Below are 23,803 nucleotides of genomic sequence, written 5' to 3' on the forward strand. Positions count from 1 at the left end.
AATGACCAGTTGGTCTCAAATAAACCTTATCTAGAGATATTTTTCTTGATCTATTATGTATAATTTGTCAGTAGATTGTAGGAATAATTTTTAAAAATATTTTATGTGTATGAGTGTATTGCCTGCATGCATATAAGTGCACCCATGTCATGCAGTGTCCACAGAGGTCAGAATAGGGTGTCGAATTCCCCTGGAACTGGAATTATGGATGCCTGTTAGCCACCATGTGTGTACTGGGAATTAAACCTGGGTCCTTTGCAAGAGAAACCAGTGCTCTTAACCATTGAGCCATCTCTCCAGTCTCTGTTTTTCTTAATGAAGGAAATTTTGTGCTAGCCGTGCTATGTCTTCTGGGACATGTGACTGCAACTGTCTCACTCAGTGGCCAGGATGGATTTCTGTGAGCACCTGGCAGGGTTTCAGAGGTAATTTGTGGCTAGGGAGCAGCCAGGCTAAAGAACCAGCGATTGTGGTGTCCAGGTGGCAGACTTTGCTTGCAGGACTGTACTCTCCTGCTCAAAATCCTCCAAGTACTCACTCAAATAGTAGAAACAGCCATGACTTCCCTCTAGGAGGCCCATTTGATTTCAAACGCAGGTGTTTGACATGCTTCCAAAAACACCCAAATCAACACCCACCAATATAGACAAATATGCAGGTTGGATTTGAGACAGTCTAACAAGGGCTGCATGTCAGGTGAGTGAGCTAGAGGTCTGTTTCCTCAGGTTTCAAAGAACCTGAGGAAGATTCTTTGAGACAAATCAGTCTAGGGATTCTCTGATATAAATTCCTTAAATGTCTTGGTTCCCCCAGGCATTACCTAAACTGGCCACACACCCAGACAGAAGTATCCTTTATCACCCCACACACTCTAGCCAGGTGTCTTGTTCTAGCTGGTTCTTCGGGAACACTGGTTGTTAGTAGTATAAATCCTGTTATTGCACATCAAAGATGAGGTGTGGACTGTCAGTAGTTACCCAGTGTTTTTATAAACAGAACCAAAATGCCAAGGACAGTGCCCTCAGCTGCCCCAAGCAAGGCAGCTGTAATTAAGATTCAGCTTATCTTTAGGGGTTGGCCTGGAGCAGTCGGATGTGCATGGCTCGGGTGTGCAGACCTCTTTTGCCAAGTGTTAAATGCACACCCACTCAAGGGGCTACACAAAACCAGCATCTTACCTGAGGCATCTCTAGGGCTTTCATGATGGCGGAGAAAGAATAGAGATCCCCCATGGTGTCTTTCAGCTCCACTGCCACCCGGATGATCCTATTGAGGGTGTCTGCTCTGTCCTCCAAAGTGCCTGTGCAGCCCAGAATGTCCACTGCGATGCAGATAACCATGGTGTTGTGTCTGAGGAGGAGACAAGGGGTTAGGCTGGGGTCAGAGGGACCAGGAGAAAACAACCCTAATCAGTCAGAAACTGAGCTTTTATGTGCCACTGGCCACAATGACTGTGAAATGTGCTGAGGGACCTGCTTGGAAAACTGATCTCAATAGAGACAATCCTCACACCAGGCACAGAGGGTGCACTATGGAATCAGAAAGCAAGATGCCCCAGGACATGGCCATTCCCAGCTCTGGATGTGAGAGCACACAGACTTCCTGGGACAAAGCTGCTCTGAAGTGCCTGTGATTGTATGGCCCCCTCTCCTACCACGAGAGGCCCAAAGAGATACGAGGTCCGCCCCCACAACACAGGGGATGCTACTCCTAGGAACCCTGGGGCTACCTCCCCCTGAACTGGGGAATGAAAGGACAAAAAAAAAAGATGAGAGAGTATATTTGATCCAGGAAGAGGTCCCAGGTATCAGAATTAGAGGAAGAAAGAGGAGGCAAGAAGAGGGTTCGGTAGCCCTGGTGCACAGGCCACAGGGTGACTGGAGATGTGGGCAGAGACTAAAGAGCTGACAGGCAGGAATTCACTGTAAGGTCAGACCCTAATAAAACAGAATGCCTGCTTCCTTCAGCAATTCCCCTTCTCCTCACTCTGAACTACATGGGTCAAATTCAGAGGCCCAGGGCAGGAAGCAGGCTGATCTTTTTGTATGTGACAGTGGGACTAATATGAACAGGGTCAGTTGGTGGCAGGAAGCCCAGGCTGTGACCCCTTTTCTTCTCTCTATAAAACTAGACTCAGGAATTTACTGTATTGGGCACAAGCTGTCTCAATTTGCCAGGCTATGGTGCAAGTGCTGAAGGTGACTTAATAACTACGTTACAACACGCCTTTGAAACTCCAGGGTCACACTGTCCCAAAAGTTCACAACTGGGGCTCGGGCTCCATCCTGTGTTCTTTCTGTGCCTAGGTTATTGGTCTCTCCCCCTCCTTGAACAGAGGACTGTTAGCTAAGGAGCTCTGCTATCTCCAAGTTCCAAGTGTGTGTGTGTGTGTGAGTTGTGTGTTGCTCACTTGCAGTGTGACCTTAGGCTGGTGTAAAAATAACTGTTCCCATCATTGCTCTGTTTGTGTGTTTCCCCTCTTTTTTTGGGGGGGGGGTCCTTGTGAGACAGGGTCTCCCTCTAGCTCGAGCTGGCCTCGAACTCACGGCTTACCTCTGCCTCCCTAATGCTGGGATTAAAGGTGTGTGCCACCACACCAGGCTCCTGCACATAGTAGGCAAATCCTCTGGACACCTGAGCTCTATCCCCAGCCCTCTTATTTTGAGGCTTTCAGTAAGTTGCCCAGGTATTCTTTGATCTTGTGACCTCCTGCCCCAGGCTTGCTCCATTGAGGCCCAGCTGTATTGGCTCATTTTACTTGTTTGTCCCATATCTTTCCTTTTCTCTGATTTCTCCTCTTTCACAATGAATGGATTCAAACACAGACCTGAAGTATATTTTTATTATTGGCTGTATGTGTTGAAGAGTTTTGTCCTTTAGTAAAGCATTAACATTAACTCAGCTGGACACTGCAGGTGGTTTTTCTAACAGTGAATTGACTTCTCATGCCGCATTCAATTCAGGTATCCCCCTATGTTTTCACACTCCTTAACTTGGGGTGCTATCAGAGGCTACCTGGGTAATAATAGCCAATCACTTGTGCACCATCTATGTGGGACTTCCTGGGTACACTGCTGTGGGTGAATGACTCAGGATGGTAAGCCTTTGGCTCACATGTCAGTGGCTGGTAGCAGGAGGTACTCTGGTGTTACCCTAAGGATGCTTCCAGCTTAGGCTGCCCAGGAATGAGGTGACAAATCAAAAGTCAAGAGTGGTTTTATACTTGATTCAAGAGCAAGAAAGTGGTGTCACTGAACAGCTCTGGACCCCTTTGACTTTGGCCTTTATTTAGTTAACACACTGTAACTAATCAAACCATTCCCCAAGCTCTGTGGGTCAATCCCACAGTCAGCCTTGGACATGAAACAAATTAAGAATGCAAGAGTCTAGGCAAGCAGCAAACAAGAGCGAAAAGAAAGGGATGTTGACGAGAGTTGAAGTCAGCAAACAGGCAGGAGAGAAGCCTTACACCTGCTGGGCATGGCCTGGGCCCAGAGCGCCACTCTGGCACACCTCTCAATGCCAGTAAAGGATGGCTCAGGCTCATTAGCCCTGGAACACAAGAGGCTTCAGACGGTAAAGTATCCGTGAGAAATGAGGAAGTGAAAGTGGCCATTGGGCCCAGACAGTGGAAGTCAGTGGAACCAAGAAGCCAGGTAGCTGGACATGGGGAGGGAGAGAAGGTAGGGAAAGCAGCCGCTCAGAAGTGGGTGTGTAATTCCCCCAAAGCCTTACACCATGAGCTTGCTGAGCAAAGTCTCTTCCTATCAGCCTCCCTACCATACCATGACTTCAGTTCAGCCTTCCCTGTTGCTGATGGTAAGCACTTCCAGCTATGAGCTCAAAGCAATGGCCCTGGGGTTGGTGCAGCTTTACAGCCAAGTGATTGATCTCAAAGTCTCTTGCCGTACTCTCTTAAGGTTATCTGTTTTATTTAATTTTGTTTGTTGAGACAGTGTCTCCATATACAGGCCAAGCTGGCCTGGACTCATTATATAGACCCTAGGCTGGCCTCACACTTGTGAGCCTCCTGCCTCAGCGTCCCCAGTGCCGGAATTATAGGAATGTAGCACCACACCCATTTTTGTAATGTGACATGCAGCCCTTACTTACCAGAGGAGGACAGCTGCTAGTTCATGGAGATATTTACACTTAAAGTAAATATTACAATTTAAATTTTTTCATTCATCAGTTGCACTAGCATTTCAGGTGTCTGAAATGTGTCCAGTAGTCACTGTAACAGCCAGTATTGAGGAGCTCATTCTTATCACCATAGAAAGCACAAGCACAACCAGACAGCGTAGTAACCAAGAGTATCACAGAAAACCAGGGCAGTCAGTCCTGGTTATTGGAGCATGGGATGCACAAACAGAAAACTTAATAGCAAGGCAGTGTTGCCCAATGTGTGTGTGTGTGTGTACAGGTACAAAAGACCAGCTTGTCTGGCAATATGAAAATATAGTCTTATGCTTCTTTTCTTAAAAGCATGCCTCATTTCTAAACATTCCATGTTCGTAGGTGTCTTTGTTTTGTTTCATTTATTTTTTTTTTGAGAAAGGGTCTCACTACGTAGCCTGGGTTTGCCTTGAATTCTTGATCCTCCTGCTTTAGCCTCCCATGTACATAGGCATGTGTGTGTTTTAATGGACAGTCTGTGTCACGGTATTGTCAACTTGACAGAATCTAGAATCACCTGGGAGATGGGCCTCTGGGCATGCCTATGGGGGACTATCTTGATAATGTTAATTGAGGTGAAATGACCTGTGATTGTAGCTGGCCCACTTTCCCTGGTTGGGAGCCCGGGCTGTATAAATAAATGGAGAAGGGGCTGAACAGATGAATGCATTCACCACTCCCTGCTTCCTGACTGCAATGTGACTAGCTGCTTCAAGCTCCTGCTGCCTTGACTTTCCCACCACAAAGTACTGTGAATGAAAATTAACCCTTCTTTAAGCTGCTTTTGTAGGGTATTTTATCATAGCAATGGGAAAAGAAACTAAGACATCCAGGATTCTAATTTTTCTTTAGAAAATGGCAGAGTGGTTTCAGAGGCTCAAGGACTGAGTGCCCTGACCCCCTAGTTCTCCTTTTGTCTGCCCCACAAAGAAAGTTGTTCAAAATCCACTCTTCCCAACCCCACCTAATTCATCAATGGATCTTGAACTCCAGGGAGACAAAGGTGGGCTGTTCATGAGAGGTGAGAGGGAGCGGGAAGGTCTGATGCTCCAGCTGCTGCCCCACCACAGCTTCAAGCAGGGCAACCTGCCCCATCTTCTATCCAGGAACAGGGCCAGGAAGGTGTGATGTCCCTGACATGCACTGCACTCTCCAGGAATCCTCCATCTCTGAGAAGAGGCACTCAGGCCCTGGAGTGACAGGACTCAGGGACAGGCTGGTGCTGTTCCTCTCTCTCTGCATCCTGCTGCTCAGATGCCTGTGAGGAGGAGCAGAAGGGGCTGGAAACAGCAGTGCTCACCTTTCCATGATGTCTAGGCGCAGCTGGCGTCCATGAGGCAAGGTAATGAGTTCCAGCCCTGAGCTCACACCCATGTTCCTCCTCATCTCTTCAGAGACTTCAAGTATCCTAGCAACCTGTCAGGAGCCAAGTTGAAATTCACTGATCAGGAAGTGGGCTGGCCCCAGCATGAATTTAGCATGTGAAAAGAAATAGAGCACACTGGGACACTGGCTGTGGGTGGAATGTATTTCTTTGGGAGCAACACTGTCCAAAAATATTTCCTGTATATGATGTCTGAAGCATCTTAGTAAACACATTAAAACAGAAAGCTGGGGGTGGGGGGAGGCTAGGGACCTAGCTCTGTCCATAAAGAGCTTGCTGCACAAGCATGAAGACTTGAGTTTGATCCCCAGAACCCATGTAGAAAGCCCGTTATGGTGATGTGTGTTTGTAATCCAAGAGCTGGGGAGGAAGAGACAGGTGGATCCCTGGGGCTTACCAGTTAGCCAGTCTGGCCTAACTGGGGAGCCCCAGGTCCCAGTGAGAGACCCTGCCTCAAAAAACATGGTGGCTGCCTCCTTAGGATGGACACTGGAAGTTGGCCTCTGGCCTCCACACACATGTGCACACATTCACCTCCCTATATGTGAACAAGCATGTACACACACACACACACACACACACACGCTTAGTGGGCAAATAAAAGATGGAAGGACCTTTTAACTGGTCTAAACCTGCAGACTTGGTATATGTTCCTGTCTAGCAGTGGGACAAGCCATTTGCTGGAGCTTTGGCCTGACACAGGCTGGATCCTGCTGTGACGTTTTGCTTCCAAAAGCAAGGCTTTGTGTGTGCAGAGCCGACCAGCCCCTGCGGTGGAAAAGCAGTGGTGTCCAAGCTCCCCTCTGCTCTGGGCTTTGCCATTCATGTTCTCACTTAACAGCCATGGCTGGCTGCTATTGGCCTTAATTACACCTCTCCTGGGTGCAGTAAATGCATCTTACGGCTGGAAACCATTAAAAACATATGTAGTGATTTGAAAGCCAAGTTCTCCAACATCATGTCGCCTCTGGAGAGGTTTCTCTTAAAAGTCTTTCTTTGTCTAAGCCAGCTCTTATCCTATCACAGTTATTTTTTCTTCTTCCCCTTCATTGATTAAATTTGTTCCTTGGCAATTTCATACACATATATAGTGTGAGATGCAGGTTTCATACTATGGTCTTAACTCTGCTCTCTGGGCTGCAGTTTAAGCTCACCTTCTCAAAGACTTTGCAAAGGATTCAAATGACTTTAGACACCTCCACCCTGGAACTATTTGAAAAGATAAGTTGTGAATCACTGGCCATGTGGAAGGGGGGCAGACAGCTGTGGACAGATCTTAAAGAGATTTCTTGCTTGACATTAGCAAGACAGTCCTCGTATAGACCCTGTACACTTCCTCATCTGTTTAGACAATGACCTTGTCAGATTCCAAACCTTGTACCTCTTTGGTGGTGCACTGTAATCCATATACACTGTGTAATAAGACTGAAAGGCTTGCCACTAACTCAGTTGTTTTTGTTTTGTGAGACAGAGTCTCACTATGCAGCCCTGGCTGGCCTGGAACTCGCACCATAGACCAGGTTGATCTCCATTCCAATTCACAGGCATCTGCCTGCCTCTGCCTCCTGAGTGCTGGGATTAAAGTTTTGCACCACCAAGCCCGACCCACTAACCCAGTTTTGTTCTGGAAGCACTAGCAGGCATTCTGGGGCCTCTGGTTTGAGAGCAGGATGCCTCTAGCCTGACTTTAGTATGAAATGGCCATTGTGAGGATGCTTTACAGGGCTGAACTACAGGACTAAGGGATGTCAAGCCCACCCTACTGGCCTAGGCTAGGTTCCCTGAGGGATATAGAGGGAGGAGCATTCATTGTAGGCTGGACTCAGCTCGGGGACATAAGTACCCTAAGCTGAGGTACTGCAAAGCCCTCAGCCCCCCAAGTCTTACTTCAGCTCTGTCAAGTCTCCTATTTTATCCATTCCTTCTCTCTACACTGCCTTGAGGCCACTGTGCTGTTAGTGTCCTGAGGAGCCCCGATACCTGGCCTCACCCTCTTCCCACCTGCCAACTGGCCTTCTAAATGTAATAAGCCTGCTAGGTCCACAAAGGGCTCAGACCCACACCCACACACTCATGGGTCAGTGTCCTAATTTGATGGTAAGGTATTGTGATGCTAGGATCCCATATGAGCCCTGGAGCAAAGGCTTACAAATGGAAAGGCCACCAGGCCTGTACCCGCTGACCCCACCTCTTTGATCTACAAATGAATCCTCTGTATATCAACCTCTGTCCCTATGGCTTTTGACACGTCTCAACACTTGTGCCTTCCATCTATCTGCAAGATGCTTTCCGCACTGGCCTGGCCAACTATTCAGCCTTCCAAACTCATCTCAGACTATCCTAATCTCTCACCTCAAGCCCTTGCTCAAGGCTCTGCCTAGAGAGTCCATGAGTCCTGTACAGAGCATTTCCCGGCTGGGCTGTGGTCCTGTATTGCCTTCCCTTTTGCCCCATCCCATTCCTACCAGACAGCAGGTCCCTCTAGGAAAGAGATGCCAGCTAGCCTAGACCACAGTAGTTGCTTAGTCAAGGTTGACTATAACACTGTGCAACATTTAGTGCTCACTCTAGGCCACACATGAAGCCCAGGGCTTCATATGTATTATCTTAGTTTTCAATAACCACCCATCTGTATTTCATCCTACATATGGCTTGAGAAAGAGAGTCGTGTAGCTAACCCATCAGTGTTGGGATATGGACTCAGGCAGTTTATCCCTGAAGGCCAACTTCTTAACTGGGCCTCCCTTCTATAGGGGAAGACAGGCAGGAGGCACAAGCAGTGCCCATCTTCAGGGTGGGAGGGGACTTAACCAGACCCCTAGGGTAGGGGGCCAGACATTGCTGGGCTACAGCCTCCACTGCTCAAGACCACCCACTGTCCTGATGGCCTTAATGGGCAGCTATGCCTGGGCCATGAGCAGGGGTGGGAATGGGCACATGGAGCCCAGATGCTGCTCCAGGCCTGCTTTTGGCTCCTGGGTGGCCCCATCTGGCTGCTGCTGCATTTGGGGTGGGGAACAATTTTCCTGTTGGAGACACTGGTTGTTCTTGGTAGTTCTAGGAAGAGAACAAGGAAAGGATGGTGGAGGGATGGAAGGAAGAAGGCGGAACACAGCCTGGCCCTTGAGGTGGGGCCAAGCAGAGTCAAGGCTGGCTCTTCTGTACTGCCTGGGGACACCATGAAACCCATCTTCCAGAAGAGCCTGAAGACAGACAAGGATGAGACCCCATCAAGAGGAGAAAAGGAACCAGAATGCAAACTCTTCAGCTGGGCTCAGACTCCAGCTCTCATTTCATGACTCAAAGGTGGTAGGAAGGTACCAGGGCTTCTGTAAACAGGAGGCAGGCACTGCCCCTTATCAAAACACAGGCTGCAGTCACTACTGCAGTGGTCCTTTGGACTACCATCCAACCCTGTTAGTTTCTTCTGGGGACATGGGGATGGACAGGTAAACTCATGCCTGCTGGTAATCTCACTGACCTCTGGCCTACTGGCGTGGTACTGAATACTCAGCCTCAGGGCCCAGCATGGCTGACTTGCTGGGAGAGAAACTCTCAATCCTCTTGCCTTGGGACAGGTTTAGATCTCTTCACATTGAGGTAAGGATTTAACATGGCAAATTATCTGAGCACTTGTGAGGAGTCAATAAGCCTCATTCTTCTACAGCAGTTCTTTCCTCAGGGCCTGCTTAGCAGGGGAACCCCCACCCTCCTCTACCAGCATGGCCACTAATCATTGAGTTACCCTCCAGTCCTGAATTCAGGAAAAGAGACTTTTTCCACCCAGGACAGCCAACAATAATTTAGTGGTCCTTCAGGCTGTTTGGGGGAAGGGGGTCCTTAATCAGCTTCATAACTCCCTGGGGCATTCCTCCAGGCTTAGGCTTCAGGCCACAATTCCTGACTCAGGAAGGAAAATCCAGTTCTTGAACAAGTCTTGACCTTTGAAACTAATCGACTTCCTTGAACTATGAATGAAAAGGGGCTTCAAATTAAAAAGGCCTTTAAATTTCACTGAGACCATATCTGTCACTCAAATGCCCAGACATCAACAGCTGTATCCTACACTCATACAGCGTGACACATCTGTTGTCTAGAAATATAGGGTTCATGAACAAAACTGCCTGCTTCTGAAGAAAATGCTTCCTATGAAGTGATGATATACAAGTAGTAGACATAGAAAGACAGTCTCAAGACATGGCTCTATGAAATGCCCTAGGTTCTAGAGTAGTGTTTCTTTACCTATGTTTGGTAAGCAAGTGTTATTTACATGTAAAAAAATAATGCATTTGTTACTGCACACACCTGGTGTTGTCAATGGTGATTGCTAGGGGCTGGAGATTTTCAAATAAGTTTTGATTTTTTAAAAAATATATTATTTTTATTTTTTATGTATGTGTGTATTGCCTGCATGTAGGTAAGTGCACCTGTGTCATGCAATGCCCACAGAGAATAGAAGAAGCTGTCAGATCCCCTGGAACTGGAGTTATGGACAGTTGTTAGCTGCCATGTGGGTCCCGGGATTTGAACCTGGGTTTTTTGCAAGAACAGTCAGTGTTCTTAACTGCTGAGCCATCTCTCCAGCCCCCGAGTTTTGGGTTTTTTTGTTTGTTTGTTTGTTTGTTTGTTTTTTTTGGTCTTTTTGAGACAGGGTCTCCCTGTAGCCCCAGCTGTCCTGGAACTCACTATGTAGACCAAGCTGGCCTTACAGAGATCTGCCTGCCTCTGCCTCCCGAGTGCTGGGATTAAAGGCGTGTGCCACCACACCCGGCTGAGTTTTGATATTTTTATTACATTTATTTACTCTGTGTGTGTGTGTATGTGTGTGTGTGTGTGTGTGTGTGTGTGTGCATGCAGGTATGTGCTACGGTGTGTGTGTGGACATCAAAGGACAATTTTGGGAAGCTGGTTCTTTCCTTCAACCATGTAGGTTCTGGGATTGAATTCAGGCTGTTGGGCTTGGCAGCAAGTGCCTTTACTGGATTTTGTCTGATTTTTATCTACTAATCTGCATCTTATAATTTTTCTAAATTGAGCAATTTTTAAAATTTTTTAAAAATATTTTTATTTTATGAGTATATTGCCTGCATACATTCAAGCACACCAGTGACATGCAATGCCTGTGGAGGTCAGACGAGGTCATTGGATTTCCCTGGAACTGCAGTTACGGATGGTTGTTAGCTACCATGTGGATGCTGGGAATTGAACCCAGGTCCTCTGCAAGAGCAGCCAGTGCTCTTAACCACTGAGCCATCTCTCCAGTCCTATAAATTGAGCAATTATTGTTAAAAACAAAAACAAAAACAAAAAAACCACAAGAGGATATTAAAGATGATTATCCTAGAGATCATATCATCATAAAACAGGTATGGCATGAAGATAAGTACAAAGCATAATGAAATAAAAATAGCCAGTGTTCTGCCACTCCAGAACCTACATTTTCATCTATAGCCCCTCTCCCTTGGCTTTTCCACGTCTGACAGGGCTGAGGCCAGGGGAGAATCTTTAACTAAGCACCAGGTGGGAGGAGGATTCATAGTAGCCCCTACCCAGCAGGGTTGGGATCAGGGACAGGCCTGCCCTCCCTCTGTCCAAGGTGGTGTTTATGAGCTTCCTGCTGGACGAAGGTATCCCAGACTGTGGTTCCCACCCTGCAAATAAATCTCCACACCTGTGTTATCTTCAGGCTTTTCCCTAGAGCAAAGCATCTACCAGAGCCCCTCATAAACCTTCAAATGTGGAGCTGCCCAGAGCACTCACCTTGCAGTCCACGCTCAGCATGTGCTGGGCGATGACTCTGGCGCTGCTGTTGGTAAAGAGTTCTTTTACCCGTTTCAGCATGGCTGTATCCAGGGGCTTGTTCTCTGGAGGAAGGAGCTTTGACTCAAAGTCATTAGGTCTGAACGAGGACATAGTTTCCATGAGGGGAGACACAAACTCGCCATTGTCTTCCTCTCCCTCATCCATCTGTACTGCCAGTGGTAGTTCCCAAGATCTGGCCTGGTCATCCCCATCAAGGAACAAGTAGTTGGTGCCAGAGTTCCGGGGACCTGATGTCCCATTCTGTTTAGTTGTCAGCAGCTCGGTGTGGCTGCCCTGGGCACATGAGAGAAGCTTGGCTTCCCTGTCACAGCCTGCAGCAAAGGCAGGGTTCAGTTCACAGTAGTTGGCCTCGGAGTTGAGCCAGGCAGATGGAGAAGGGGGAGCCTTGAGGAAAGGCACCTTGCAGGGCTTTGGGGGTGGTTTGGGGCACAGTTGGCTGTCCGATCCCCGAAGTGCTTCTCCTGCCCTAGTCTCTGAAGAGACCCTCCGAACCAGCGCAGGACTCAAGGTGGGCTCGCTGCCAGTCCTGAACACAGGTGAGCTGGGGCAGGGGCTTGTCATACCTGGAGACTGGGGGGGCAGCTTACAGCCTGTGGAGGAGTAGAGAAGGTCAGAGAAAGCTCAGCTGTGTAGAGAACAGAAAACAAACAAAGCAAAGCGACAGCTCCCAGCTCTCCCTCCCTGCCCTTGGGTTTCACCTCTCTCCCAAGAAAACAGTGTGAGTTCCCCAGGCCTGGTCTAGAGTGGCCTAGAACATTACAAAGGCTAAGCTGGCCCTACCCCACTCTTCCAGGGGTGATTTTAGACCCTAGGGGCTGGGTCAGAACATCATTTTATAGACACAGCTGGTTGGGACAGTCAGAATAGGAAAATACATCTTGGACAGTGAATTATACAATCCTAAAAACAAGTCTTCAGCCACACAGCATAAAGAGCTCTGAGTCATTCTCAAAGACAAGGGGCGGTCCCAAGCAGCATTTATGGGTAGACTAGAGGTACAAGAAAGGTAGTCAAGCACTCTGAGATAAGCCACAAATTTCTCAGAAATAGCTTACAAAGGAGCATTGGGGAAAAAAATCATTTTGCGGCCCCATGGAAGATTATGTAGCAAAGGAATGAAAAATCATCCTGCATCCTACTAATGTGAAATGATTATGGGATTTCCCCACATCCCATATGTCACTCTCCTGGCCATGAAAAGAGATTGGAGAGAAAGTAAGCTGTCTGTGGACAGCTGCTTTGCCAAGAGCCCCAGACCAACCCAGACACTGCTGCACAGGGAGGGGACTAAGGGAGTGGGCTCCTCTGTCATGACAGCCACCAGTTAGTTATCAAAAGGGCTCAGAACATCTGGGTGTAAACATTAGGTGACCCTCTTCTGTAATAGCTCAGTGTCTCCGTTTCCTCAGCTGCAAAATGAGAATAACTGTGCCCGCCTTGAAGGCTTGTTGTGAGGGTTAAACATTCTCATGCATCAAGTGTCCAGCTTAGCACAATGCAACCAGATACTATTCCTGCCAAACCTCTCTCCTCCAAAAGGCAGACATTTTCAAACCCAGGAGACTTGATCAAGCAGGAAGAGCCTGAAGGGAGCCAGGGCCACACTGCCACCCTCCTCCCTGAAACTCTCAAGCACCTACCTACGGGCAGGTAACTCTCCGACTGGTGGGCTTTAAGGGCTAAGGCCCTTCTGTCTTGCATGTGATCCAGGCAGGCGGGCTGGCTGCCGCTCTTCTCTTTATTCCTGAAGCCGAAGACAAAAGGAACAGAACGTATCATTAAGTAGTAAAACCTTTAAGCAACGTCATGGAAAGTTAAAAGAAGAAAATTGCTCAGAATGAGTGCTGTGCATACCCTAACAGTAAAGGAATGTCTATGGAGGAGGAATTACTGACGGAACAATTAATAAACAATGGTGTTGAGCTCCAGCCTGCATCCCTAGGGCCAAGGCAGTCAAGTCCTAAGATGCCTCTTCTGCCCTTCCTTCCGCACGGTTCACCACCCTCTTGGGGTGGGGGTGGGGTATCTGATGAACTGGAATGTGTACTTTTCAGAGAGCCTAAAATGACTTTCAGACCCGGGGGAATGACTTATTTAACATGAATTTTCCACAGTGCTTCAGAGGCAGCTGGAAGGAAGCTGGGGGCCACTTTTCCTTTCAGTACACAGATTGCAGCCCACCCCCCCCCCCAGCCAAGTTGTAGATTCCAGGGGAGGCTGCAACACCTATCTTCCTGGCTGGTTGGGAGCACCCACAGACGGCCTCCTCCTGTCCTTTCCAACTCAAATTGGAGATTTTTCTAGTAAGCACCAAGCAGCAGACTGGATTCTCTTGCTAGAGGAAAAGGCACAGCACCAGCCAGTTTGCAATGACCCTTAACTGGCTCTCCCTGAAACACAAAACATTTTGACATTGCAGAAATCGGAAGATCTTCCCTACCTTTGGGAAAAAAAAAAACAAGCAAATAGCCAGCCAACTCCCAGCAACCCCTCAGAGATAAGGTAAGACAGGGCAAATTCCGAAAGGAACTGGCTTCTGAGACGTGACATTTAAAGCAGTGTCCACCATGACCAACTGGTCAGATTCCAGGGCCCTAGAGCAGCTGGACAAGTGGAACACAACCTGCCTGAGAACACACACCTTTGCCTGAGGCTGCCAGCCAACCAGCAGGTGAGACGTCAGTCAGAGCAGTTGGCACTGGGCTGTAGCTGACGTGGGGAGGCTGCGGAAGGGCAACAGGGCAAGGCAAACAAGCCCATTGGGGCTATAGGTCATGCTTAGCTCCTCCTTCCCCCACCTGGAGATTCTAGGCAGCTGCCTGTGGGAAGCTATAAAGGAGCCTCTAAATTCCAGAGGGCAATCAGAACAGCGCCTCTGAATACCCATCCTTGCCTTTCTGCCTTTAGCCTGATCTCTCCGCTGTAAAGAATAATAACTATTAGGATTGCTAGCACGTACTAGATCATTTACCCCTCACAAAAGCTCAATGCTTCCAGATGAAGAAAGGGACTCCCAGAGAAGTTGAGGCATCTGCCCAGGGTGGCACAGCTAGCCAGCAGGAGCCAGCATGGAGCCACATGTCCTGAGTCAGATGCTGACTAACACCACCCAGGGAACACAATTGTAATTTGTGTTACTCATAGAGTCCTTTATTTCACAATACATTTTTTTTGTTTGTTTGCAGTAAAGAAATTACAGTTTATGATATTTCCTCCTGGTCCAGATTGAAAACCAGAGAGTAGAATTAAACTCTCTGTAGCAGGGCTACAGCACAGTAGAGGGGCTAGTCTACATCTATCCTCTTTTCTGACTCCCTCTTTGGTGGTCAGATCTGAGGATTCTCAACTCTGTGGAAGCAAGGTCCTGTGCAAAGACAGTGTGTCCCGGAGCCCCTTTTTTTCTGCCTTATACTCTGAACTCTTCTCTCCTCATTCCTCAAGGCTTAAACTGCAGCCTAGACACACCACATGCTCCTGTCCTTCAAACCCCATCTGTCTCTCCAAGTCAACCACCTTTTTCACACAGACCAGTCCCTAGTCTAACTCTTCAGCCCTGATCCCTGCTGGAGACTGGCACTCGTCATGCCCACAGTCCCTGCTCAAATGAAACAACACTTTCTTTCACAGCACATCCCTTCTCCCATGGTCTCCGGTCTCCTAGGTGACCTTCTCCAGTCTCCATCCAACCCCAAAGATTGAGGAAGCCTGATTTTTCTCCCTTATAACCCAGGCCCTCCATGACACCTTAACTGACTTCCCTGCTTTGGTCTCTCTCCTCATCCTGTGCCTGCTGGTACCCAGCTCTCTTTTAGGATATGCCATTCACCATCCCAAGCTTTTGCAGCTCCTTAGTCTGGCATGAAGGCCTCCACTTCATAGCTAGGATTTCCTCTTACACCCATCTCTCCCTTACACCAGACCCTCTGTTCTAATCTTACCAATCAACCCTTTGCACTAATACCTGGAATCATACTAATACCTGGAATGCCTCTCTCCTTGCAGCATCTCCCCAAACATTCCCTGGCCTTCAACTTAGCCTCTCCCCTGCTTAGCCTCTGAACCTTTTGTTTTGTTTTTTGAAATAAGAGTCTCATTCTGTAATTCAGGCTGGCCTTGAACTTGTGGCAATCCTCCTGCCTCAGCCTCCCAAATACTGGGATTACAGGCACGTGTCACCAAACCCAGCTCCACCTTTTGTTTTTGATGTCCCTCAACTGAGAATCATATACATCCTTGTGACAACAGTCCACTAACAGTGGATATTTGTAGCATCTTTTACTGGTTCTCTGCCCTACTGGGCACCCCTTGGACTCACCTGAGGAGGTTTCCCCGGGGAAAGCTCTGCTCTCGAGCTGGGGCACTGTTTACAGTGAGGCTCAATCTCTTAGTCACACTTGGCCTTCCCATGTCAAGGCTGGTCTCCTGGCCCCAGCCTGGTGAGGTGCCATAACGCTCCTCCAGGCACCAAAGGGGCACTGTCCTATTGATGGGCTGGAAGATGATGGCGCCACTCTGCTGGGAGATGGGCCGTCGGTTGCCCACATAGCAGCGCACCAGGCCAGGGATGGAGTCGAAGCTCTCCATCTCAAACTGGTACTGCACACGACTGTAGGCCTCACTGAGCCGCAGAACTGTCCGATTGATCTTGAAGTGCTGAGCGAGATTCTTCCACTGACAGGTCAGGACAAAGTTCCCAGGGCTGGACAGGGAATCTCGAACTAGGAAGTCACCATCTCGCTGTACAAGGTTTTCAGATACCTGTGGACAAAATGTAAGTGGGAAGCAAGAAAGACAAATTGCATCCTCTTAAAGACCTTCTGGAGCAACAGAAGACAGTGCTGCTATGGCCTCCCTGCCACCCTCTACATGTATGCTCACAAGTGTGCAAGTACATGTATATAGAGCCCAGAAGACAGCCTTGAATGTCATGCCCTAGGCTCTAGCCACCTTTTTTTTTTTTTTGGTCAGGGCCTCTCATTGGCCTGGAACTCTCCAACTAGGCTAGGCTGGCTGGCCAGCAAGCCCCAGGGCCCTGCCTGTCTCTGCCTCCTCAGTTCTGGGATTATAACACACCTGACCTTTTTTTTCCCCTCTTTTCTACTTTTATTGAAAACTTTAATAATTCATATTATTAAACAAGTGAAATGTTTTATTTATATAAAGTCCTATAAAATTGCAACTTCAGGGCTGGAGAGATGGCTCAGTGGTTAAGAACATTGACTGTTCTTGCAGAAGACACAGGTTCAAATCCCAGTACCACATGGCAGCTAACAACTCTTCTAACTCCAGTTCCACGGGATCCGACAGCCTCTTCTGTCCACCTCGGGCATTGCACGACATGGGTGCACTTACGTACATGCAGGCAATACATGCATACACATAAAATAAAAATAATAAATAAAATATTTTTAAAATTGCAACTTCAATAAAGCTAAAGTGATATTCTTTTAGGCAAATTTTTTTTATTATTTATGACCTTTTTTGTGGGTTCTGGGGACTGAACTCAGACCCCTGTGCTTGGAAGACAAATACTTCACCAACTGAGCCATCTCCCTAGTCCTCTTCCTTTAGTTTGTCAAATGTCACATTCAAAAACTATAATGTGGTGGCGCACTCCTTTAATTCCAGCACTCAGGAGGCAGAGGCAGGCGGATCTCTGTGAGTTCAAGGCCAGCCTGGTCTACATAGTGAGTTCCAGGACAGCTGGGGCTACAGGGAGACCATGTCTCAAAAAGACCAAAATAAATAAATAAATAAATAAATAAATAAATATTTACTAGCTGGGCATGACAATATACAACTGTAATCCCAGTGCTCAGGGGGCTGAAGCGGGAGAATTGTGAATTTGAGGACAGCCTGTGGGTACTGGGGACATAGTAGTGACGAAGCATACATCTTCTGGGGCTCTCTATTTTTAGTGGAGTACTCTTGTCTTAGGATAAACAGCGGCATGTGTTTCAGATGTGAAGCCGAGGAAAAGAACACTGGAAAGGGAGATGGGGATGCTTGGGACGGTTACCTTTCAAATGAGGGTGGCCAGGGAAGTGTCAAAAGAGGACTCATTCACACGGACTAAAGGATACAAATTAACAGGAAGTAAGAAATGAGGCAATGTGTGCCTGGTGGGTCCAATTCTCCCTTCTAACCAGTAAAGGGAGGAGGAGGCTGTTTGGGTCCTTAGAAATCCTCACCTAACACACCCCTTGCATAAGCTCTTCCTGGCTCATCACATCGGCCATAAGATGTAGATAACGGTATTGCTTATAGAGTGGCTAAAAGCTTCCAACTCCAGAGCAAGAATGAGTCTGGGCATAAGAGTGTCACTAGAGATGTGGCAGATTCTGGACATGGTAGGAGACTGGAAAGAGTCAGGCTGGGCTCCCTCACCTCATAAAGTTATTGCAAAGATTCTGTATCTGCACATGTAACATATGTAAAGCACTAGCACAGATCCTGCAGGCACAATGGATACTCAAAAGCAGGAAACGAGTATGGTGGTAATGTTTACAGTCAAGAATTGCACTGTGGTACAGCTTGACCACCTGGGTGTGCATTCCGCTGCAGCTGTGTGACTAGGAAAGTTGCATAAGCTCTTCCTGGCTCATCACATCAGCCATAAGATGTAGATAACGGTATTGCTTATAGAGTGGCTAAAAGCTTCCAAGGGATCAAATGTTGGCACATTGTTGTTGTTATTGCTATGTGTTTCCACTGTCTAGTTCAGGATGACATATTGCTGATTGTTCATGGTGAATGAATTTTATGATCACACTAAGGAGAAAGACAGTAGTGATGGTCATCAGAGCAATAAACTGACAATTTTTCTGGGATAGTCCAGCATTCAGCAACAGTATACTGCTAACTTGGAATAGCATGCTACCATGGTTGCCTTCAAATTGCATCTTTGCCTTAAAAAATATTTTCACCCAGAAATCCCATTTCTTGGAATCCAGCCTGTGGAAAGAATTAGAGATCTGAACATGGTAATTATTGTATAGGATGTTGGTCAGAGTGCTAGAAACACTCAAAGTGTGCAATAAATCATGATGTGTGTATGGGGGCAGTGCAGGAGTGTATTTTACAGCCAGCAAGAATTCCCAGGACACATCATTAAATGAGGAAAGTGGGCCACAGAAAGCATATGCAGCATGATCCCCCACTTGACTGAATAGTTCTGGGGGTGATATATGTCAAAATGTTCATAAGAGTTCTCTCCAGGGAAGACAATTAAGGATAAGAGTTCAATTTTATTTTTGTTATATATATTTCCTACAATTAATTTTAAGCTTATAAAAAATACCACCCAAGGTCAGAAATCTGGGGCCAGCAAGATGGCTCAGTGAGTGAAAGCACTTGCTGCAAAGCTGATGATCTGAGTTGAGTCCCTAGGACCCTCACGGTGGAAGAAGAGAACGGACTCCCTCGAGCTGTCTTGACCTCCAAATGTGGAGGTCAATACACACATACATACATGCACACACACAAAATAAATAAAATGAAAATAATTTTAAAAACCTACAAAATAAGTTACATTGAGAAACAGTATTTACAACATGATCCCCTTTTCTTCAGCCTACTTCATGTTATCCTTGGTTAACAACTGATGGGATTAGGTTCACAATAGAAATCCATGCGAGTCTATATACTTCAATTCTGCAGCCTGAGACTATTTTTAAAAAATTTAAAGCAATAAATAAAAACATCAGGGGGCTGGAGAGATGGCTCAGTGGTTAAGAGCACTGCTAGCTGCTTTTGTAGAGGACGTGGGTTCAGTTCCCAGCACCCAAACAGCAGCTAACTGTCCATAACTCCAGTTCCAAGGGATCCAATGCCGTCTTCTGACATCTGTAGGCACTGCACGACATGGGTGGCTTACACACACGCAGGAAATACACTCATAAAAAAAATTTTTTTAAATCAGCAATAGAAACATTGATGATAGTCACATGAAGTGTATTCTACGGTACAAGGCTGTGGTGGCTGGTATCACTCCTCTTCTTCCCCATCTTTGGGTCACAGGACCCAATAGGAAAGAAGCAAAGAGAGTGGATACTCACTGGTTCCACTAGATCTAGGGTGGCCTTGTTAGTCTGTGCTGTTTACCCTGCCATTTGAGGTAAGCACCTTTGAGGTAAAGGGCAGGCTCCAAGTGCTAGAAGACCGTGGCCACTGGCCAAGAACTTAGTTATCTGAACCCTTGCCGGCTCCCTACTTCAGGCAGCTGACACTGAGGTTGTGGCCTCCAACTCCATGTGTTTGGAGACCCCAGGAGCACTTGTCTTTCCTGCCTGAGTGGTGGTGTATTTGGGTTCCTGCCTTTGGTTCTTCCCAAGGTGTCTTTAGAGATGGGTTTAAGTTAAGATACTATACAGCATTATCTTTTCACGAAACAGTACTGAGTCCATGTGACTTCAGAGAAGGACCCAGCAGCAACATCAGTGTGACCTCGCATGAGGGGACCAGAGCAGGTACCTGTCGGGGGATCCGGCCGTGGTACCAGGCGTGGCTACGCAGATCCTCACTGCTCAGCCGCAGTTCCTCTTCTAGCTCCTTCTTCAGCCTCTCGGGGGTCCTGTCCATGACGTGTCTCTCCTTGGAGAACTGCAACACAGAGTCCACAGTGACCTCTCCCTGCCTGGACCAGGCCAGGCCATGCCAACTGGAGATGACTTCCACCTCACTGGTTCTCTGCTGTGCTAGCAAGCAGGTGTAGGCCCAAAGCCGTTCAGGGAGGGGAGAGGGATAAGGATTACGCTTAGCTGCGCCCTTCCGCTTCTCCAACTTCAGGTATGTTATAAAATCTTTTCCTGCACGGAGAGCCCCTGGCAGGGGAAATCTATTCTTGCAGTAATGAGCTGAGCTGCAAGGGTCCAGCAAGAGATGCAAGGGACGGTGGACACAGCTAGGCTAGCTTGCTCTCTTCCCATGGGAGCTTCTCACTCTCCTTTAGAACTGCCTTAACATTAAGCCAGGAAAGACAGCAGTTCCTGAGTGGCCTTCGACCCTGGGCCTCAGGGGCAGTGCAGCCCAAAGTACAGACCTTGGGGCTGTTAGCAATGGCTCTGCTTTTTTTTTTTTCTGTAGTCAGAACTCCAGTTCAAGAATTAAGTTAGCTTTGAAAAGTTTCTAAAGCTCTTGGACAGAGCAGTTTTATACCTCTTGAATCTAACAGTAGAGGTATGAGTTGTATATAACTTTTGGTTTGCATATGTATGTATATGTGGTGTGTGTACATGTGTATATGAATGTTTGCGTTTACATGGAGATGAGTGAGGTGTGTGTGTGTAGACCCAAGGTTGACCTGGAGTATTTTCCTTCCTCAGTCTCCACCTTATATATTGAGGCAGGCTCTCTCACTGAATCTGTTGAGTCTGGCTAGCCAGCTTGCTCCGGGGATCCCCTGTCTCTGCTTCCTGCACGCTGGGATTACACTGAGCCACCGTGCTCAACTGGATTTTGCATGGGTTCTGGGTCAGTCCTTACCCTTGCATGGCAAGAGCTTTAGCCACTAAGCTACCTGACAGTCCCATTTTTTGTGTTGTTTGTTTGTTTTGAGGCAGGGTCTTGCTATCTATATAGCCTAAGCTAGGTTTGACTGGATAATCCTCCTGTCTCAGCCTCTCGAGTGCTCGGATTATAGGTGTGTGGCACCATGCCCAGCTTGAATAATGTTTTTCATTTTTTTTTTCTAATATACTATTTCATTTTTAGGATAGAGTGGAAACAAAGTGAAAACCATTCTTCACCTCAGCTTGATAATTGCACAGCAATTGCTGCAGGGTTTCTAGCTGGGTGATACTGGCTCTAGGTTTAATTTAGAAGTGTGTCTACTTATACATGTAGACTAAACTTGACCCCAGCTAGGCTCCCAGCAAAACCATGCTTCAGTCACTGAAGTCCTTGTACTTCCCCAAGTTCCCCAACCTTCCCTCCAAATCCATTCCAGCCCAAAGAAACAAAGTCATATTTAGGATTAAACAGTTGGATTTGCATCCTCTAGTCAGTCTGTACAAGTGGCCTTGGATGGCGCTAGCTGGAGAGTGACTCAGATTTCAGGGTGGAGTCTTTCTTTTTCCTTTCCTCTCTCCTCCTCTCTCAGGACATCAGGACAAGAACTCAGGAGTGGTTTTGTTCTTTCATTTTGTTTGTTTGTGACAGGGTCTCATACCGTAGCCCAGGCTGGCTTGGAACTCATTATAGAGTCCAGGCTGGCTTCAAAATCACAGTAATATCTTTTTAAATTGGGATTTTTATTTTACATGTATGAGTATTTGTCTGCATGTCTATGTATGTACCACATGCATGCTTAGTGCTGCAGAGGCTAGAAAAGGGCTTTGGGTCCCCTGGAGTTATAGGCAGTTGTGAGTTGCTGCAGGTGCTGGAAACCAAACCCAGGTCCACTGCACTAAGGTTTGGCCAAGGAAGAACTAACTACAGCGCCAGAGGGACTTCTGGGGTGACATGATAGCCAGACTCTCCCCAACATCCTGGACCGTAAGAGCAGCAAGTGCTTCTAACCACTGAGCAACCTCTCTAGCCACCCCTATTACATTAATGATTAAATTTGTATGTATGTATGTGTCTGGGTGAGTTTATGTGCACCACATGCATGCAGGAGCCCATGGAGGTCAGAAGAGGATGCTAGATCCCTGAGAACTGGTGGTACAGACAGTTGTGAGCAACCTGATGTGGATGCTGGGAACTGAACTCAGGTCCTCTGCAAGAGCAGTATGTGCTTTTAGTCACTTAGCCATCTTTCTAGTCCCCCACAGTAATCCTTGTGCTTCAACCTCGAGTGCTGGGATTAGAGGTATGAGCCAGGATGCCCTGCTGTGGGGTGTTTGATGAATGGAATTTATATCAAAGTGGTGTGTGGATGGCTGTCCATGACTCCCATGAGCTTCGCACAGCAGTGTTTGACACTGCCAGGTCTCAGCATTAATTATGTACAGCTACATCTGATGACTCATGTATAGATGGCAGGTTGTCAACTGATGGCCGTCTATTATCTGTCTTGCCTCCAGAACCCTGTCAACCTTTTCATCACAGCCCTCAGGCAGGGCCTGAACTCAGCAAGCACTCAGTAATATTATATGAACAAATATCCCAGTAATACCACATGAACAAATACCCTGGATAAGGAACTTCTATGGCTTTTCTCAGTTGTGAGGATTTTCCCTTTCACCTAAATTATCTGAATCTCCATTTTTCCTGGGCAAGCTGTCATTCAACTAAAAGAAGACATTCCTCACTTTTTGTCTGTTAGAAGATGCCAGGCCAAGGAAAAAAGAAACTGCAGAGCTAGAGGACTTCTGGGGTGGCATGTGATAACCAGAACCTCAGCAACATCCTGGATCGCAAGGAGGAAGCCACAGTCAATGGCAACACAGAGGTTGGAATGGGGCACTGACGCCCGTGGGGCTCACACACCAGCCCGACAATAACCGGCTCCTGGTTTTCTATGGAACTGCTGAGTCTCATAAAGCCCATGATTTTGGGGGGGGGTTCCCATCAAGGCTGGTTGTACTAAATCCTAGCCCATATTGTGAGCCGAGCTCATCTTTAGACATACATATCTCACTTAAACCCTTTGTGCTATACCCTCCTACTTCTAGGTCTGAGCTCTGACAATGTAGAAGATCTAAAAATGTACACTGGGTTTACTATAATTCTTCACTGAAATTTATTTGCCCACACTCAAAGAGCTATTTACCTATTTACTGTTGTGTTTCTTTCCTCTCTGAGGCCTGGACATCTACCACTCTGCTCCCCTCCCCCTTTCTCAGCATTAGTTATATGTTTTCTTTTAAAGCATTTTTAGCACTTTACACATAACAGTCTTTCACTCTGTGCTTTGATTGATATACTGTTAAGTCAGCTGGCTCTTTTGTTACTTCTCTCCTAACTCCTTGGAGGAAAATCTATAATTATTCTTCTTTGTTGCTACGCTCAGAGACAGGCTGCTACATGAGACAGGGGTGACACAGTGGCACCCAAAGAGAACAGAAAGGGAAGGGTTGACATGAACCCTCCTGAATAATTTGAGGTGGAGACCAGACTTCAAAACACATGCCATATACTGGGCATGGTGTACATGCCTGTAATCCTAGCACTCAGGGGGTAGAGGCAGGATGATCAGAAGTTCAAAGTCATCTTCAGCTACATAAGGAGTTCTAGGCCAGCCTTGGATACATGGGATCTTGTCTTCAAAACCAAAACAAAAGAACAGTAACAAAACCACATTCCTATAAGTGACAAGGACATGGTGAAAATTGCCTAGATTTTCACTTTAAAAGAACAAAGAAGAGTTTAAGGGAGGCTGGTCCAAAGACAAGAAGTTACAAACCACTTTTCATTGTGGGCCAAGATGACAGGCTCTAATGCATTAAAAAGAGCAGGTCTTGCGGGGGGGGGGGGGGG

The 23,803-nt window shown here is 47.1% G+C and overlaps 1 protein-coding gene across 2 annotated transcripts in view; it reads right to left on the reverse strand.

Annotated features, from left to right (window-relative positions):
- Nucleotides 1–23,803, reverse strand: part of Bcar3 (BCAR3 adaptor protein, NSP family member) — a 120,426-nt gene that overhangs the window by 8,825 nt on the left and 87,798 nt on the right. For both annotated transcript variants that reach the window (XM_008837475.3, XM_008837476.3), the window contains 6 exons: nucleotides 19,856–19,984; nucleotides 15,699–16,141; nucleotides 13,024–13,127; nucleotides 11,321–11,973; nucleotides 5,477–5,592; nucleotides 1,179–1,350 (listed from right to left, as the gene is read on the reverse strand). In XM_008837475.3, coding sequence (XP_008835697.1) covers nucleotides 1,179–1,350; nucleotides 5,477–5,592; nucleotides 11,321–11,973; nucleotides 13,024–13,127; nucleotides 15,699–16,141; nucleotides 19,856–19,984 — 1,617 coding nt within the window. The remainder of the gene's footprint in view (nucleotides 1–1,178; nucleotides 1,351–5,476; nucleotides 5,593–11,320; nucleotides 11,974–13,023; nucleotides 13,128–15,698; nucleotides 16,142–19,855; nucleotides 19,985–23,803) is intronic.

This window comes from Nannospalax galili, unplaced genomic scaffold (assembly GCF_000622305.1).
Source record: "Nannospalax galili isolate Female #2095 unplaced genomic scaffold, S.galili_v1.0 scaffold618, whole genome shotgun sequence".
Taxonomy (NCBI): Eukaryota; Metazoa; Chordata; class Mammalia; order Rodentia; family Spalacidae; genus Nannospalax; species Nannospalax galili.